Source organism: Anomaloglossus baeobatrachus, chromosome 2 (genome assembly GCF_048569485.1).
Source record: "Anomaloglossus baeobatrachus isolate aAnoBae1 chromosome 2, aAnoBae1.hap1, whole genome shotgun sequence".
NCBI classification, from domain to species: Eukaryota; Metazoa; Chordata; class Amphibia; order Anura; family Aromobatidae; genus Anomaloglossus; species Anomaloglossus baeobatrachus.
In genome coordinates this window covers 348,726,714-348,743,521 of record NC_134354.1, presented here as the reverse complement: position 1 = coordinate 348,743,521, position 16,808 = coordinate 348,726,714, and the positions used below count along the sequence as shown (strand labels likewise).

The following is a 16,808-nucleotide window of genomic DNA, read 5'->3' as shown; positions in this document are numbered from 1 at the left end:
ATGTGGACTGCGGATATGGTAGACTTGGAGTCTTCCGTCCACTGAAGGATGCGTTGAATTTCCAACAGGGCTAGGCGGCTGCGAGTCCCGCCCTGGTGATTGATGTAGGCAACTGCTGTCGCGTTGTCTGACTGGACTCGAATGTGCTTGCCCGCCGACAGGTGGGAAAAGCTACGAGAGCTAGGAGCACAGCTCTGATTTCCAGCACATTGATCGAGAGGGCTGATTCGGACGGAGTCCAAGTGCCCTGTGCTCGGTGGTGGAGAAACACTGCTCCCCAGCCGGATAGACTGGCATCCGTGGTGAGAATCACCCAGGACGGGGCCAGAAAAGAGCGTCCCTGGGAGAGCTCCTGGTCTGTGGCGACAGTGTGCAAGGAAGAGGTCCGCTTGTCCCAACAGCGGAGAATGTCCAGCTGCAGAGGACGCAGATGGAACTGGCAAAGGGAACCGCTTCCGTTGACGCCACCATCTGACCCAGCACCTGCATGAGGTGCCTGATGGAATGACGGCGGAGCCTCAGCAGAGAGCGAACCGCCAGATGAAGGGACTGCTGTTTGACTAAGGGCAGCTTCACAAGTGCCAGCAGAGTCTGAAGTGCATCCCTAGGTACGTAAGTTCCTGGGTCGGGGTCAGAGTGGACTTGCAAGCGTGGCGAGAGTGAGCGAGACACTCCGCTGACAGTCTGCACTGGATGAAGCCTTGACTAGAAGGTTGTCCAGGTAAGGAATCACTGCCAACCCCTGGAGGTGCAGAACCGCAACCACTGCTGCCATGACCTTGGTGAATACACAAGGGGCCGTGGCTAACCCGAAGGGGAGAGCCACGAATTGGAAATGCTCCTCTCCGATTATAAAACGTAGCCAACGCTGGTGTGAAACTGCGATTGGCACATGCAGATAGACATCTCTGATGTCGATTGATGCTAAGAAATCTCCTTGGGTCATTGACAGATCGCAGAGATTCCATGCAAAAATGCCGCACCTGAACATGCTTGTTGAGAAGCTTGAGATCCAGGTCGGAAGGCACCGTCCTTTTCGGGGACTAGGAAGAGATTTGAGTAGAAATCTCAGGACCGTTCCCAGTCGGGAACTGGTACAATTGCTCCACTGGCCTGCAAGAATGCCACGGCCTGTGAGAAGGCGGCGGCCTTGGAGCAGGGGGGAGTTGTGGCGGGCTGGATAGAATTCTATTCTGCAGCCGTGGGAGATGGTAACCCACACCCACTGATCGAAGACGTGTTGAAACCACACGTCGCCCAAGTGGGAGAACCTGCCACCGACCAAGGACGTTGCTGGCGCGGCCAGATAATCAAGAGGAGGCTGCCTTGGTGGCAGCAGCTCCTGCGGACTTCTGAGGACGCGGCTTCATGCGCCAGTTGGTTTACGGACCTTGGCTGAGTTAGTGGACGAGGCCGAGGGCTTAGAGGACGACCAGTTAGAGGAACGAAAGGAACGAAACCTCGACTGGTTCCTGCCCTGGACAGGTTTCCTGGGTTTGTGGCATGGAAGTACTCTTCCTGCCAAAAGCTTCCTTAATAATTTCATCCAGTTGTTCACCGAATAGACTGGTCCCAGCAAAAGGGAGCCCAGTAATGAGCTTCTTAAGAAGCATCTGCCTTCCACTCTCAAAGCCACAGGAGCCTGCGGATAGCGAGGGAAGTAGCCGAGGCCACCGCGGTGCGGTGACAGTCTCCAGCATGGCAGACATGGCATAGGATGAAAAGACTGACGCCTGGAAGTTAAGGCAACCATTTCGGGCATAAAGTCCCTGGTGAGGGAATGCATCTCCTCCAGAGAAGCAGAGATGGCTTTGAGAGCCCGCACTGCTGCAAAAGATGGGGAGAACGAGGCCCCTGCCACCTCATATATAGATTTGGCCAGAAGGTCAACCTGGCGGACAGTGGGATCCTTAGAGAGGTGCCGTCAGCCACTGATACAACTATCCGGGCTGAAAGTCTAGACACCGGAGGGTCCACCCTTGGTGAATGAGCCCACTCCTTGACCACCTCTGGTGGAAGGGGGAAACGGTCATCAGAACCACGCTCTGGGAAGCGTCTGTCAGGACAGGCTCTGGGCTTGGTCACAGTGGGCTGAAAAACTGGAGTGGTTAAGGAACACACTCCTTGTTCTCTTAAGGTATACTGATGCCTTTCTGCCAGAGGGGGATGCTCCCCTGATACAGGCGGATTGAGGTCCAGTACAAAAATAATGGACGCAATCAAATCATTAGCATCTGCGTCACCTTCGGACAGATCAATGGGGTACATGAAGTAGCGTCCGAGCCCCTAGTAAAGACATCCTCCTCGTCCTGCGAGTCAGCTCGTGAATCAGAGCTGCGGGACGAGGAAGGCCAGGGGACCCTGCGTCTCCATTTTAGGAAGACGGGTCTGAGCCAGATGAAAAATCCTCTGTGAGCTTTGCTGAGCGAGCCGTAGCAGCAGAAGCGCCCTGAGAAGGGGGCTGATGCATGCTCAGCAGAGTCCGGGACAGCTGTTCCCTGGAGAGAGGGATTCTACCCAAACCGGGGGTTCAGCCACCGGAGCCGGAGCAGCTGGAGGGACCACTGATGAGCTTCCAGGCTGAGCGACCACTGTGTTAGAGCAAGCATCACAATGTGGTTATGTGCTTGGTACAGGCAGTACGAGTCTACAGCAGTGCATATTAAGAACAGCCTTGCAGCCTTGCTCTGATGTGAGACATGCTGCAGAAGTGGGGGCTCTGTCCAGAATGACCCCCAGCAGAGTATATAAACAGAGTATATAAGCAGCTGCACAACCGGAGGTTGTGGCCTGCCAGACCGTTTAACATAAAACATCTCTGTGCCCTCCAGATCCCCCAGCCCAGGCCCCCATTTGTCACAATGTGGTTATGCAGACATTGAGAACGCCGATAAAATGGCGCCGGAGCGAGGAGAGGGGGCGGGGCCTACTCTGAGGGCGGGATCCGGAGGGCAAATGAGGAATACAGGGGAGGGAATCTTTCCTCAGTGAGGAGTGTCCGTTCCCTGTGCTGAACAGCCGCTGGGCGGAGCCGCACTGTCCCTCTGCATGACTGACATGCAGGGGCAGTGAAATCGAAACTAGGCCTCAGGCGAAGCCGGGGCCTAGATTTAAACATGCGGCCAGCGTGCAGGCACCATCGGCGCGGTTCTCCAGTGAAAACCAGAGAACCGGCCGGAAATGATAACACAGTCATAAAACACACTCTCCCCAATATATAAAGTACAAGGGACCCCTGGAAAGACCTGTGGTAATAACGTCTCAGTACTTAGCTTGTGAGACGCAGGTGCCAGGTCCCTGGGGGATGAGCGCTCCGTCCAGCAGGATCCTGAAAGGGTTGCGGATGGAGACCGGTCTCCTGCAAAGCAGTGAGAACCGTGATGGCTCCCACTTCAAGCCAGAGCCTCAGGGGATAGTGAAGGAGCGCGGCATGTGAAGGCTCCAGCCTTGTAAAATCAACCTTAACAGCACCGCCGACACAGAGGGGTGAGAAGGGACATGCCGGGAGTCCAGACTGGACCCGCTTTTCTTCCAAATCTTTGAAATCAAAAATCAAAATTCAGAGAATGCATGTGTGTGTGTGACCTCCTGAACACAAAGCATTGAACTGGTTAGATTTGTCATCCAGGGGGTGTATATGCTCAGAGGGAGGAGCTACACTTTTAGTGTAGTACTTTGTGTGTCCTCCGGAGGCAGAAGCTATACACCCATGTTCTGGGTCTCCGATAAGGAACGATGAAGACATTTTTTGTAGCCCTGATCCCAGCATCATGGACATAAAATTGCTGGTATTGAAAAGAAACTTCAAATTCCAGACAGAAGGGTCTTGGAGTACAAACTTATGTCATTGACCTTTGACACATTCAGAGCAGGAATAAATGCGTGATATGGATTTATGTCTTTTTGCATCAATTAAAAACTGATTGTTCTGCTTCATGTCACTTGTTTTATTTACTGCACTATTCTAATGTCCTGTTGTGTATAAATATCCGATTTCAGATTTTGTGTTAGGCCTAAGACCACACGGCATGAAAATCGGAGCGAGTGGAATGTGATAAAACATCGCATTCAACTCGGACCAATATTACTCTATGTGCCAGTACCCATGAGCGATTATTTTCTCAGCCCTAATCGGACCGAGAAAACAGTCGCAACATATGCGGGTGCAATGCGATCCTTGTTTTTCTCGCACCAATTCAAGTCTATTGGGCGAGATAAAAATTGCACTGCACTCGCAGGACATCGGTGCAGAGCGAGAATGGCAGTAGCCGGCAACATAGGAGAGAGGGAGATAAATCCCTCCTGCCCTCCGCAGCGCCGGCCCGCCCCTTCTCAGAGTTGGCCCGCCCCCATAGCTGTGGCCCGATTGCATGATCGGACCTCAGTCGCAATGACACTCGAATGACACTCCGCTCCAGCTGTGCTGCCAGCGTGAGCAGTGTGTCATGCGAGGATCACAGTAGTCCCCGTGGGGCCCCGGCCTTACACTATGCCCGATGGAAACCTAAGTAGTCTGGAATGTTTGCTACATATTACCATCTTTTCAGTTATCCATTAAAAAGTATCAATCACTGAGGACTCTGTTAATTTAAATATTTTTTTGTCTATCTACTGGCTAAAACAGTCAAAAATATATGTTTTATTACTGTAGGGGCCACAGCAATGAATATTATTTACATTTTTATTTTATTTTTTTTATATATATAAAAGCATTGTTAAAAAAAAGTATTGCATATTACATTATAGACATTTGTACAAAACTATGCCTGATGACAAATGTAAAGAATCCTAGATAGCGACTGAGCAATGAACACCAATCCTCACTTTTTTCCATACATTACAGAAAAACAGTATTCCTTACTGTGAGTTCGTACAGTCTGAAACATTGATAAATGGCTCTTTATACATTCCAGTTCTGACCCTGAATGTATGTCACCTCGCAGCTCTTAGGCTCTGTTCATATTTCTATGCGTCAGAGATATATAACAGGAGTATTCAATAACCAATATGCCTCATGTATATACAGTATGTCTCTGTTTACCTATATAGTGGGATATGTCAGCTAATGGGTACAATGTTAGCTAAAACTAACTCATTTGGCCTCCTTTGGGTAATGATGGACTATAGCTACATTTGCATGATGTGAACACAGCCTTAAACAATGTTATACGTCATGACATGAAATCATTCTTTAATAGTGCAATAAGAATAGAGTTCGGTGTCTTATAAAGCTCTGTACAGTATTTTGTGCTTGAATGATGTTTAAATGTCTTATGGCAAAACCACAATTTTCTTCTCCAGTTTCTGAGCAGGAAAGAGAAATGCTCGCATGATGCTGTCCAATTCCTCCAGTCCCAGTTGGGCATGAAGTACGGAAACAGAGTCCCTCTCGCACTGCACCACATATTTTAACAAGCGGTAAAGGTCCAGAAGAACATCACGTAGCACCTGATGGAAAACACAAGAATAATAGAGTCATTAATGACAAGAGAATTACTTTAAGAGAGCCAGTTTATCTATACATAGTAAAAAGTAGTGAACTGAGATCAGGGAGCACAGAACAGCAGTCCACGATAAGCAGGCAGCTATAGTCTATGGATTGAATTGATCTCTCCTAGTAATAAGGCTTTTATTTGAAGTGGTACTTGATTATTAGAAATCACTCAGAATAGACGGGATAATCCATGTGGAACAGATTATAGGTGCTGTTATGGAAACAAGCAGAAGCTTTATCCCAGCTGTCACTGCGACCTGCGGTGCTACTATGACAACTGATCAGAAGGCATGGCTGCCAACCTCTATCCGAATGCCCATACAGACAATAGCAGGAACTGGAACACCTAATATAGGCATTATTGTGCAGTATAGATCAAGACCTTTGATAACTGGAGTTTACAGGCGGTGTACCACATTTGGAAGTTATTTACTATCCACAGGATAGGGGAATAACTTCCCAATCACTGGAGGTCTGACAGCTGGGACCCCACCGATTCCCAGAACTGAGGCTCTGAAGAATTCCAGTTGAATGAAGCGGTGGTAGAACATGCGCAACTCCGCTTCAGTCATTCTTAATGGCACCACTGAACACAAGTTAAACGTTGCGCTTGGCTATCTGCAGCAGTCACATATAGAATAAATTAAGAGAAGGTACGCATGAATGATCACAGCTCTATTCACATGGATGCCGGGATCAGAGGGCGTTCCGGTGATCGGAAACATATCCCCTATCCTATGGATAAACTTCCAAACATGGCATTAATGTATGACAATTACCTCTGTTGCACGTTCACTGAGCCCTCTTAGCAGTAGGACGATCACATGGATAGCTGCCCTTCTAACTTGAGCCTCCGGGTCAGTGTGAACCACAGCTGATAAACATGAGGTCACCTTAGAAGAAAGAGAAAATGAAAGAATCATTTATAGGTGCTAACTGGTGTTTGTTATATAGGCTGTCTGGCATTAAAAACAATGGATCTGATTTTTTTTTTTTTACCCAGAGACAGCACTCTGGTCCATAGTCTTAGTCTGATACTGTTCATCCTCATTTTAGTGTATGACGCTGAACTGCAATGCCAGGCAGGCCATGCATTTTCAGGAAACATCTGGCATGTCAGAGGCATACTATGCATTTCTGCTCTTTATATCAGCGATCGGTGGGACTTTATCATGTGTATCCAGATCGCTAGTCTAAACATGTCTGTGATATGTCAAAAGTGCAGTTACTCTTAAAATCTCTTGGAAGAATGCCATTACTTACTTCATGGATAACAGGACCCAGGGAAAATTGCAGTTGCTTGCACAAGTCACCCAAGTTGGAAAGGCTGCTAGCCCGTATCAAGTTGTCAGGATCCCGGCAACCTCTCAGAAAGGCATGAAATAATGCGTCTCTATGTTGGAGGACCATATCACCTGCAAAAGAAAAAAAAAACAAACAAAAGTTATACTCATGGTCAACCTTAAGTCAGTTCAAACTTAGCAGAAACAATCTAGTCTTAAAGGGGTTGTCCGATCTCAGACATTTATGGCATATCCACAGGACAACAAAAACATTCTCAACCAATAAGCCATAAATATAAACACGGGGTCAGCCTAGGTGCGGCTGATCCAGTGTCTGCACCACTCAATGTTACATCAAAAACAAGAAGAAACTGAGTGATGGTGCAAAAAGAGTACAAATTTTATTGGCGTTCACAAACAGTGATTAACATCAGAGAAGATTAACCCCTTCACGACCATGGACGGAAAGATCCGTCCTTGTGCCCTGGGCCTTAACGACCAAGGACGGATCTTTCCGTCATGGCGGAATCGCGGCACCGGAGCCTCCGGTGACTGCAATATGTTAACAAAAACCGCAGATTCGGGGAGGAGGGGACCTGTTCCTGACCTTAGGAGGGGTGGTGCCTCCTCCCCGGACCTACGGAGGCTGTGATTGGCTGACGAACGCCGCTCAACCAATCACAGCCACTGTAATGTTCCAGCCATTTAAAATGACTGAAACATTGAAATCCAGCCCTGGCCAGTGCAGCTGTAGCACTGGCCATTGGCTGGAGCTGGGTGACCTCACTGGATCACCCTCCCCCAGCTCCAATGCTCTGATTGGAGAGATCGGCCTTGTGACCGATTTCTCCAATCACAGTGGACCTGTTGCCGGTGACCGCCCCCGTCATCGTCCCTGCAGCACGCCAGCACAGTGAGTGTACACAGTGCAATGGCAGGGCGACAAGCTCCGGTCCCATGCTGTTATGAGACCGGAGCATGGGACCCGGAAGTTGCCGCGCTGCCATTGCACTGTATGAAAAGCGTCCCGATCCGCCGCCGCCGCCGCTGCCCTCCGCGATCTGCCACCTGTCTCCCCGATCTCCTGCCCGCACCCTCACCCCCACACCTCCCGATCCGCTGCCGCCCTCCATCTGCCACAGTGCCACCGCTCCCCCCAATCTGCTGCCCGGCCCCTCACCTCCGTGCAGCAGATCAGAGGGAGCGGTGGCACTATGACAGATGGAGGAGGACTGGGATCGTGCACCCTGTCCTCCATCTGTCATAGTGCCACCGCTCCCTCCGATCTGCTGCCCGGCCCCTCCCCCTCGTGATCGGTGCTCGCCCCCTCCCCTCCGTGATGTGCTGCTCGCCCCCTCCCCTCCGTGATGTGCTGCTCGCCCCCTCCCCTCCGTGATGTGCTGCTCGCCCCCTCCCCTCCGTGATGTGCTGCTCGCCCCCTCCCCTCCCCTCCGTGATGTGCTGCTCGCCCCCTCCCCTCCCCTCCGTGATGTGCTGCTCGCCCCCTCCCCTCCCCTCCGTGATGTGCTGCTCGCCCCCTCCCCTCCCCTCCGTGATGTGCTGCTCGCCCCCTCCCCTCCGTGATGTGCTGCTCGCCCCCTCCCCTCCGTGATGTGCTGCTCACCCCCTCCCCTCCGTGATGTGCTGCTCGCCCCCTCCCCTCCCCTCCGTGATGTGCTGCTCGCCCCCTCCCCTCCCCTCCGTGATGTGCTGCTCGCCCCCTCCCCTCCCCTCCGTGATGTGCTGCTCGCCCCCTCCCCTCCCCTCCGTGATGTGCTGCTCGCCCCCTCCCCTCCGTGATGTGCTGCACGCTCCCCCCACCTCTCACCCCCGTGGTCAGCTACCCGCCCCCTCCCCTGTCACCGCCGTGATGTGCGCTCCCTCCCATGTCACCGCCGTGATGTGCGCTCCCTCCCATGTCACCGCCGTGATGTGCGCTCCCTCCCATGTCACCGCCGTGATGTGCGCTCCCTCCCCTGTCACCGCCGTGATGTGCGCTCCCTCCCCTGTCACCGCCGTGATGTGCGCTCCCTCCCCTGTCACCGCCGTGATGTGCGCTCCCTCCCCTGTCACCGCAGTGATGTGCGCTCCCTCCCCTGTCACCGCCGTGATGTGCGCTCCCTCCCCTGTCACCGCCGTGATGTGCGCTCCCTCCCCTGTCACCGCCGTGATGTGCGCTCCCTCCCCTGTCACCGCCGTGATGTGCGCTCCCTCCCCTGTCACCGCCGTGATGTGCGCTCCCTCCCCTGTCACCGCCGTGATGTGCGCTCCCTCCCCTGTCACCGCCGTGATGTGCGCTCCCTCCCCTGTCACCGCCGTGATGTGCGCTCCCTCCCCTGTCACCGCCGTGATGTGCGCTCCCTCCCCTGTCACCGCCGTGATGTGCGCTCCCTCCCCTGTCACCGCCGTGATGTGCGCTCCCTCCCCTGTCACCGCCGTGATGTGCGCTCCCTCCCCTGTCACCGCCGTGATCTGCGCTCCCTCCCCTGTCACCCCCGTGATCTGCTGTCCACTCTCCCTCCACCTCTCACCCCCGTGATCTGCGCTCTGCTCACCTGTCTCCCCCGTGATCTGTGCTCTGCTCACTTGTCTCCGACGTGATCTGCGCTGCGCTCCCTCCCCCACCTCTCACCCTCCCCCACCTCTCACCCTCCCCGATCTGCTGCCTCCTTCATCTCCTGTGATCCAGCTGCCTAGATCCATCCTGTAGGGTAACTATCCCCAATCTCACCTCCCACTCCCCTTCCCACCCATCACCCCCACCCGCCCCCTCCCCCCATCCTCTGCCACTCCTGCATCCACTGCGCCCTCTCCCATCCGCCCCCACCCTATCCCAGCCGCCGTCTCACAATCACAGATGCTCCCTTTATATGTCGCTGCCCCCCCATCTGCCGCCCCCCCCCCCCATCTTCCGCTGGTTTTATTTTTCTATGCCATGGGGGTCTAGTTTCCAAAATGGGGTCACATGTGGGGGAGCTCCACTGTTTCGGCACCTCAGGGGGTCTCCAAACAGCATGGAATACGCTAATTGTCCCAGACAATTTTGCGTTTGAAACGTCAAATGACAATCCTTGCCTTCCGAGCTCTGCTGTGCGCCCAAACATTTGAGTTCCACCACATGTGAGGTATCTGCGTACTCAGGAGAAATTGCACAATACATTTTATGGTGCAATTTTTCCTGATACCTTTGTGAAAAAAAAAGCTACCTGGTTGAAGTAACAATTTTGTGGTAAAAAAGTTTTTTTTTATTTTCACGGCTCAACTCTATTAACTTTTGTGAAGCCCCCAGAGGCTCAAAGTGCTCAATAAACATCTAGATAAATTCCATGAGGGGTCTAGTTTCCAAAATGGGGTCACATGTGGGGGAGCTCCACTGTTTCGGCACCTCAGGGGCTCTCCAAAAGCAACATGGTGAGGCTAACGATTCCAGCTAATTTTCTGTTCAAAAAAGTCAAATGGCGCTCCTTCCCTTCCGAGTCCTGCCGTGCGCCCAAACAGTGGTTTTTCGCCACATATGAGGTATCTGCGTGTTCAGTAGAAATTGCCCAACAAATTTTGGGGGTTCATTTAATCCTGCTACCCTTGTGAATATGCAATATTTGAGGCTAAATTAACATTTTTGTTGCAAAAAGTAAAATGTTCATTTTTTCCTTCCACATTGCTTTAGTTACTGTGAAGCACCTGAAGGGTTAATAACCTTCTTGAATGTGGTTTTGAGTAGCCTGAGGGGTGCCGTTTTTGGAATGGTGTCACTTTTGGGTGTTCTGTGTCATGTAGACCTTTCAAAATCACTTCAAATGTGATGTGGTCCCTAAAAAAAGTGGCTTTGTAAATTTTGTTGTAAAAATGAGAAATTGCTCATAAACTTTGAACCCCTATAACTTCCTTAAATTTTTTTTTTTTTCCCCAAAATTGTTCTGATGTAAAATAGATATGTGGGAAATGTTATTTATTAATTATTTTGTGTCATATGTCTCGTTGGTTTTAGAGCATAAAAATTCAAAGTTTGAAAATTACAAAATTTTCGCGAAATTTCCGTTTTTTTCACAAAGAAATGCAAAAAATATCGGCCTAAATTTACCACTAACATGAAGCCCAATATGTCACGAAAGAAGGGAATTTTGTTTACTTACCGTAAATTCCTTTTCTTCTAGCTCCAATTGGGAGACCCAGACAAATGGGTGTATAGGCTATGCCTCCGGAGGCCGCACAAAGTATTACACTAAAAGTGTAAAGCCCCTCCCCTTCTGCCTATACACCCCCCGTGCTCCCACGGGCTCCTCAGTTTTGGTGCAAAAGCAAGAAGGAGGAAAAAATTATAAACTGGTTTAAAGTAAATTCAATCCGAAGGAATATCGGAGAACTGAAACCATTCAACATGAACAACATGTGTACACAAAAAAACAGGGGCGGGTGCTGGGTCTCCCAATTGGAGCTAGAAGAAAAGGAATTTACGGTAAGTAAACAAAATTCCCTTCTTCTTTGTCGCTCCATTGGGAGACCCAGACAAATGGGACGTCCAAAAGCAGTCCCTGGGTGGGTAAAATAATACCTCGTAATAGAGCCGTAAAACGGCCCCTTCCTACAGGTGGGCAACCGCCGCCTGAAGGACTCGTCTACCTAGGCTGGCATCCACCGAAGCATAGGTATGCACCTGATAGTGTTTCGTGAAAGTGTGCAGGCTCGACCAGGTAGCCGCCTGACACACCTGCTGAGCCGTAGCCTGGTGCCTCAAAGCCCAGGACGCACCCACGGCTCTGGTAGAATGGGCCTTCAGCCCTGAGGGAACCGGAAGCCCAGCAGAACGGTAAGCTTCGAGAATTGGTTCCTTGATCCACCGAGCCAGGGTTGATTTGGAAGCCTGTGACCCTTTACGCTGGCCAGCGACAAGGACAAAGAGTGCATCCGAGCGGCGCAGGGGCGCCGTACGAGAAATGTAGAGTCTGAGTGCTCTCACCAGATCTAACAAGTGCAAATCCTTTTCACATTGGTGAACTGGATGAGGACAAAAAGAGGGTAAGGAGATATCCTGATTGAGATGAAAGGGGGATACCACCTTAGGGAGAAATTCCGGAACCGGACGCAGAACCACCTTGTCCTGGTGAAACACCAGGAAAGGGGGTTTGCACGACAACGCTGCTAGCTCAGACACTCTCCGAAGTGAAGTGACTGCTACTAGGAAAACCACTTTCTGCGAAAGGCGTGAGAGAGAAATATCTCTCATTGGCTCGAATGGTGGTTTCTGAAGAACCATCAGCACCCTGTTCAGATCCCAGGGTTCTAACGGACGCTTGTAAGGAGGGACGATGTGACAAACCCCCTGCAGGAACGTGCGTACCTGTGGAAGTCTGGCTAGGCGCTTCTGGAAAAACACAGAGAGCGCTGAGACTTGTCCCTTAAGGGAGCCGAGCGACAAACCCTTTTCCAGTCCAGATTGAAGAAAGGACAGAAAAGTGGGCAAGGCAAACGGCCAGGGAGAAAAACCCTGAGCAGCGCACCACGACAGGAAAATTTTCCACGTCCTGTGGTAGATCTTGGCGGACGTTGGTTTCCTAGCCTGTCTCATAGTGGCAATGACCTCTTGAGATAATCCTGAAGACGCTAGGATCCAGGACTCAATGGCCACACAGTCAGGTTGAGGGCCGCAGAATTCAGATGGAAAAACGGCCCTTGAGACAGCAAGTCTGGTCGGTCTGGTAGTGCCCACGGTTGGCCGACCGTGAGATGCCACAGATCCGGGTACCATGACCTCCTCGGCCAGTCTGGAGCGACGAGGATGACGCGGCGGCAGTCGGCCCTGATCTTGCGTAACACTCTGGGCAACAGTGCCAGCGGAGGAAACACATAAGGGAGCTGAAACTGCGACCAATCCTGAACTAAGGCGTCTGCCGCCATAGCTCTGGGATCTTGAGACCATGCCATGAACGTCGGTACCTTGTTGTTGTGCCGGGACGCAATGAGGTCGACGTCCGGCACCCCCCAGCGGCAACAGATCTCCTGAAACACGTCCGGGTGAAGGGACCATTCCCCTGCGTCCATGCCCTGGCGACTGAGATAATCTGCTTCCCAGTTTTCCACGCCTGGGATGTGAACTGCAGAGATGGTGGAGGCCGTGGCTTCCACCCACATCAAAATCCGCCGGACTTCCTGGAAGGCTTGCCGACTGCGTGTGCCGCCTTGGTGGTTGATGTATGCCACCGCTGTGGAATTGTCCGACTGAATTCGGATCTGCTTGCCTTCCAGCCACTGCTGGAACGCTTTCAGGGCAAGATACACTGCCCGTATTTCCAGAACATTGATCTGAAGTGAGGACTCTTGCTGGGTCCACGTACCCTGAGCCCTGTGGTGGAGAAAAACCGCTCCCCACCCTGACAGACTCGCGTCCGTCGTGACCACCGCCCAGGATGGGGGTAGGAAGGATTTCCCCTTCGATAATGAAGTGGGAAGAAGCCACCACCGAAGGGAAGCTTTGGTCGCCTGAGAGAGGGAGACGTTCCTGTCGAGGGACGTCGGTTTCCTGTCCCATTTGCGTAGGATGTCCCATTGAAGAGGACGCAGGTGAAACTGCGCGAAAGGGACTGCCTCCATTGCTGCCACCATCTTCCCCAGGAAGTGCATGAGGCGCCTCAAGGGGTGTGCCTGACCTTGAAGGAGAGATTGCACCCCTGTCTGTAGTGAACGCTGCTTGACCAGTGGAAGCTTCACTATCGCTGAGAGGGTATGAAACTCCATGCCAAGATATGTCAGCGATTGGGCCGGTGTCAGATTTGACTTTGGAGAATTGATGATCCACCCGAAACTCTGGAGAGTCTCCAGAGTAGCGTCGAGGCTGTGTTGGCATGCCTCTTGAGAGGGTGCCTTGATCAGCAGATCGTCCAAGTAACGGATCACCGAGTGACCCTGAGAGTGGAGGACCGCTACTACAGTAGCCATAACCTTGGTGAAAACCCGTGGGGCTGTTGCCAGGCCGAACGGCAGTGCCACGAACTGCAGGTGTTCGTCTCCTATGGCGAAGCGCAAGAAGCGCTGGTGCTCTGGAGCAATCGGTACGTGGAGATAAGCATCTTTGATATCGATCGATGCAAGGAAATCTCCTTGGGACATTGAGGCGATGACGGAGCGGAGGGATTCCATCCGGAACCGCCTGGTCTTTACGTGTTTATTGAGCAGTTTCAGGTCCAGGACAGGACGGAAAGACCCGTCCTTCTTTGGGACCACAAACAGGTTGGAGTAAAAACCGTGACCCTGATGCTGAAGAGGCACAGGGACCACCACTCCTTCTGCCTTCAGAGTGCCCAGCGCCTGCATAAGAGCCTCGGCTCGCTCGGGAGGCGGGGATGACCTGAAGAATCGAGTCGGGGGACGAGAGGTGAACTCTATCTTGTAACCGTGAGACAGAATGTCTCTCACCCAACGGTCTTTTACCCGTGGCAGCCAGGTGTCGCAAAAGCGGGAGAGCCTGCCACCGACCGAGGATGCGGATTGAGGAGGCCGAAAGTCATGAGGAAGCCGCTTTGGTAGCGGCACCTCCGGTGGTCTTTTTAGGACGTGACTTAGACCGCCATGAATCAGAGTTCCTTTGATCTTTCTGAGGCCTTTTGGACGAGGAGAATTGGGACCTGCCCGCGCCCCGAAAGGACCGAAACCTCGACTGCCCCCTCCTCTGTTGGGGTATGTTCGGTTTGGGCTGGGGTAAGGATGTATCCTTTCCCTTGGATTGTTTGATGATTTCATCCAAACGCTCGCCAAACAATCGGTCGCCAGAAATTGGCAAACTGGTTAAGCGCTTTTTGGAAGCAGAATCTGCCTTCCATTCCCGTAGCCACAAGGCCCTGCGGAGTACCACCGAATTGGCGGATGCAACCGCCGTACGGCTCGCAGAGTCCAGGACAGCATTAATAGCGTAAGACGCAAATGCCGACGTCTGAGAGGTTATGGACGCCACCTGCGGCGCGGACGTGCGTGTGGCTGCGTCAATTTGCGCTTGACCTGCTGAGATAGCTTGTAGCGCCCATACGGCTGCGAATGCTGGGGCAAAAGAAGCGCCGATAGCTTCATAGATGAATTTCAGCCAGAGTTCCATCTGCCTGTCAGTGGCATCTTTGAGTGAAGCCCCATCTTCCACTGCAAGTATGGATCTAGCCGCCAGTCTGGAGATTGGAGGATCCACCTTGGGACACTGAGTCCAACCTTTGACCACGTCAGGGGGAAAGGGATAACGTGTATCCTTAAGGCGCTTAGAAAAACGCTTATCTGGACAATCATGGTGATTCTGGACTGCCTCTCTGAAATCAGAGTGGTCCAGAAACATACTTGGTGTACGCTTGGGAAACCTGAAACGGGATTTCTCCTGCTGAGAAGCTGACTCCTCCACCGGAGGAGCTGAGGGAGAAATATCCAACATTTTATTGATGGACGCAATAAGATCGTTCACTATGGCGTCCCCGTCCGGAGTATCAAGGTTGAGAGCGGCCTCAGGATCAGAATCCTGATCAGCTGTCTCCGCGTCATCAACCAGAGATTCCCCCCGCTGAGACCCTGCACAATATGATGATGTCGAGGGAATTGCCAAGCGAGCTCGCTTAGTCGGTCTGGGGCTGGGGTCTGTGTCAGAGCCCTCAGCCTGGGATCTATGAGACACCCCGGGGGGACATTGTTGGTCCAACTGAGGGGGGCCAGGGAACAATGATTCAACAGTGTCCCTGTGCTGAGATACCGGTCTGGACTGCAAGGCTTCTAGTATCTTAGCCATAGTCTCAGAGAGTTTATCCGTAAAGACTGCAAACTCCGTCCCCGTCACCTGGACAGTGTCAGCAGGTGGTTCCCCCTGGGCCCCCCTTAGCAGAGGCTCCGGCTGAGTAAGTGCCGCAGGGGCCGAGCAGTGTATACAATGAGGGTCAGTGGATCCTGCCGGTAGCGGGGTCGTACATGCGGCGCAGGCAGCATAGTAAGCCTGTGTTTTGGCACCCCTGCCCTTTGTGGGCGCCATGCTATTGTCTTCCCTGAGCAACACAATAGGGTATATAGCCAGAAATCAACTGTGCACCATACAGTGTAAAGTATATACCATAAACATATAATTTATAATTACACTTCTGCACAATGGGGCTAGCACCACAGGTGCTGCTTACCGCCCGCTTAAAGCGGTTGTGAGGCCACCAGAATCCCTGCCTGGGTCTCCCAGAATTTGTCCCCCTCTGCAGCGTCCGAGGAGCTGACAGGAATGGCTGCCGGCGTCCTGAGGAGAGGAGGGAGCCGTGGGCGTGACCCAGAAAGTGCGGGAACTGGTGCCCCACTGTGCACAGTGAGGGGGGTGGAGTATGCAAAGCATGCTCCAGCCCTCATTGCTGCTCGTCCTGTACAGCGTCCCGCCCTTCCCCTGCCTGTCAGGGCTGGGGGTGGGAGGAAAAAAGACTAGGCCGCAAAAGCCGGGGACTCGAGTAATAAGCGCGGCCGCCGTATAAGCGCGGCCGGCGCGGAAGTCCCCGGCGCACTACAAGTCCCAGCCGCGCCGCAGTGTTAACCATGGCAGCGGCGGTCAGTGCGGTAGTCCCCTCACACAAACACACTCAGCGACGCTGCAGTGTGAAATGGCACATTTAACCCGGTCAGCGCCGCTGTCCCCGGTGCACTAGCACACCCAGCAATGCTGGAGTGTTGCTGTGCGCGGTCCCCACGGGGACACAGAGTACCTCCAAGTAGCAGGGCCTTGTCCCTGAACGATACCCGGCTCCTATCCAGCAGGCTCCCAGGAGTTGTGGATGAAGCACGGTCTCAGTGCCTGGAGACCGATAGGATCCCACTTCACCCAGAGCCCTAAGGGGGATGGGGAAGGAAAAACAGCATGTGGGCTCCAGCCTCCGTACCCGCAATGGATACCTCAACCTTAACAACACCGCCGACAAGAGTGGGGTGAGAAGGGAGCATGCTGGGGGCCCTATATGGGCCCACTTTTCTTCCATCCGACATAGTCAGCAGCAGCTGCTGACCAATCTGTGGAGCTGTGCGTGCATGTCTGCCTCCTTCGCACA

At 52.7% G+C, this 16,808-nt stretch overlaps 1 protein-coding gene across 2 annotated transcripts in view; it reads right to left on the bottom strand.

The window, feature by feature from the left end:
• Positions 1-4,663: 4,663 nt before the first annotated feature.
• Positions 4,664-16,808, bottom strand: part of TANGO6 (transport and golgi organization 6 homolog) — a 99,732-nt gene continuing 87,587 nt past the window's right edge. For both annotated transcript variants that reach the window (XM_075335993.1, XM_075335994.1), the window contains 3 exons: positions 6,758-6,909; positions 6,274-6,387; positions 4,664-5,448 (listed from right to left, as the gene is read on the bottom strand). In XM_075335993.1, the coding sequence (XP_075192108.1) occupies positions 5,272-5,448; positions 6,274-6,387; positions 6,758-6,909 (443 nt within the window). In that variant the 3' untranslated portion in view covers positions 4,664-5,271. The remainder of the gene's footprint in view (positions 5,449-6,273; positions 6,388-6,757; positions 6,910-16,808) is intronic.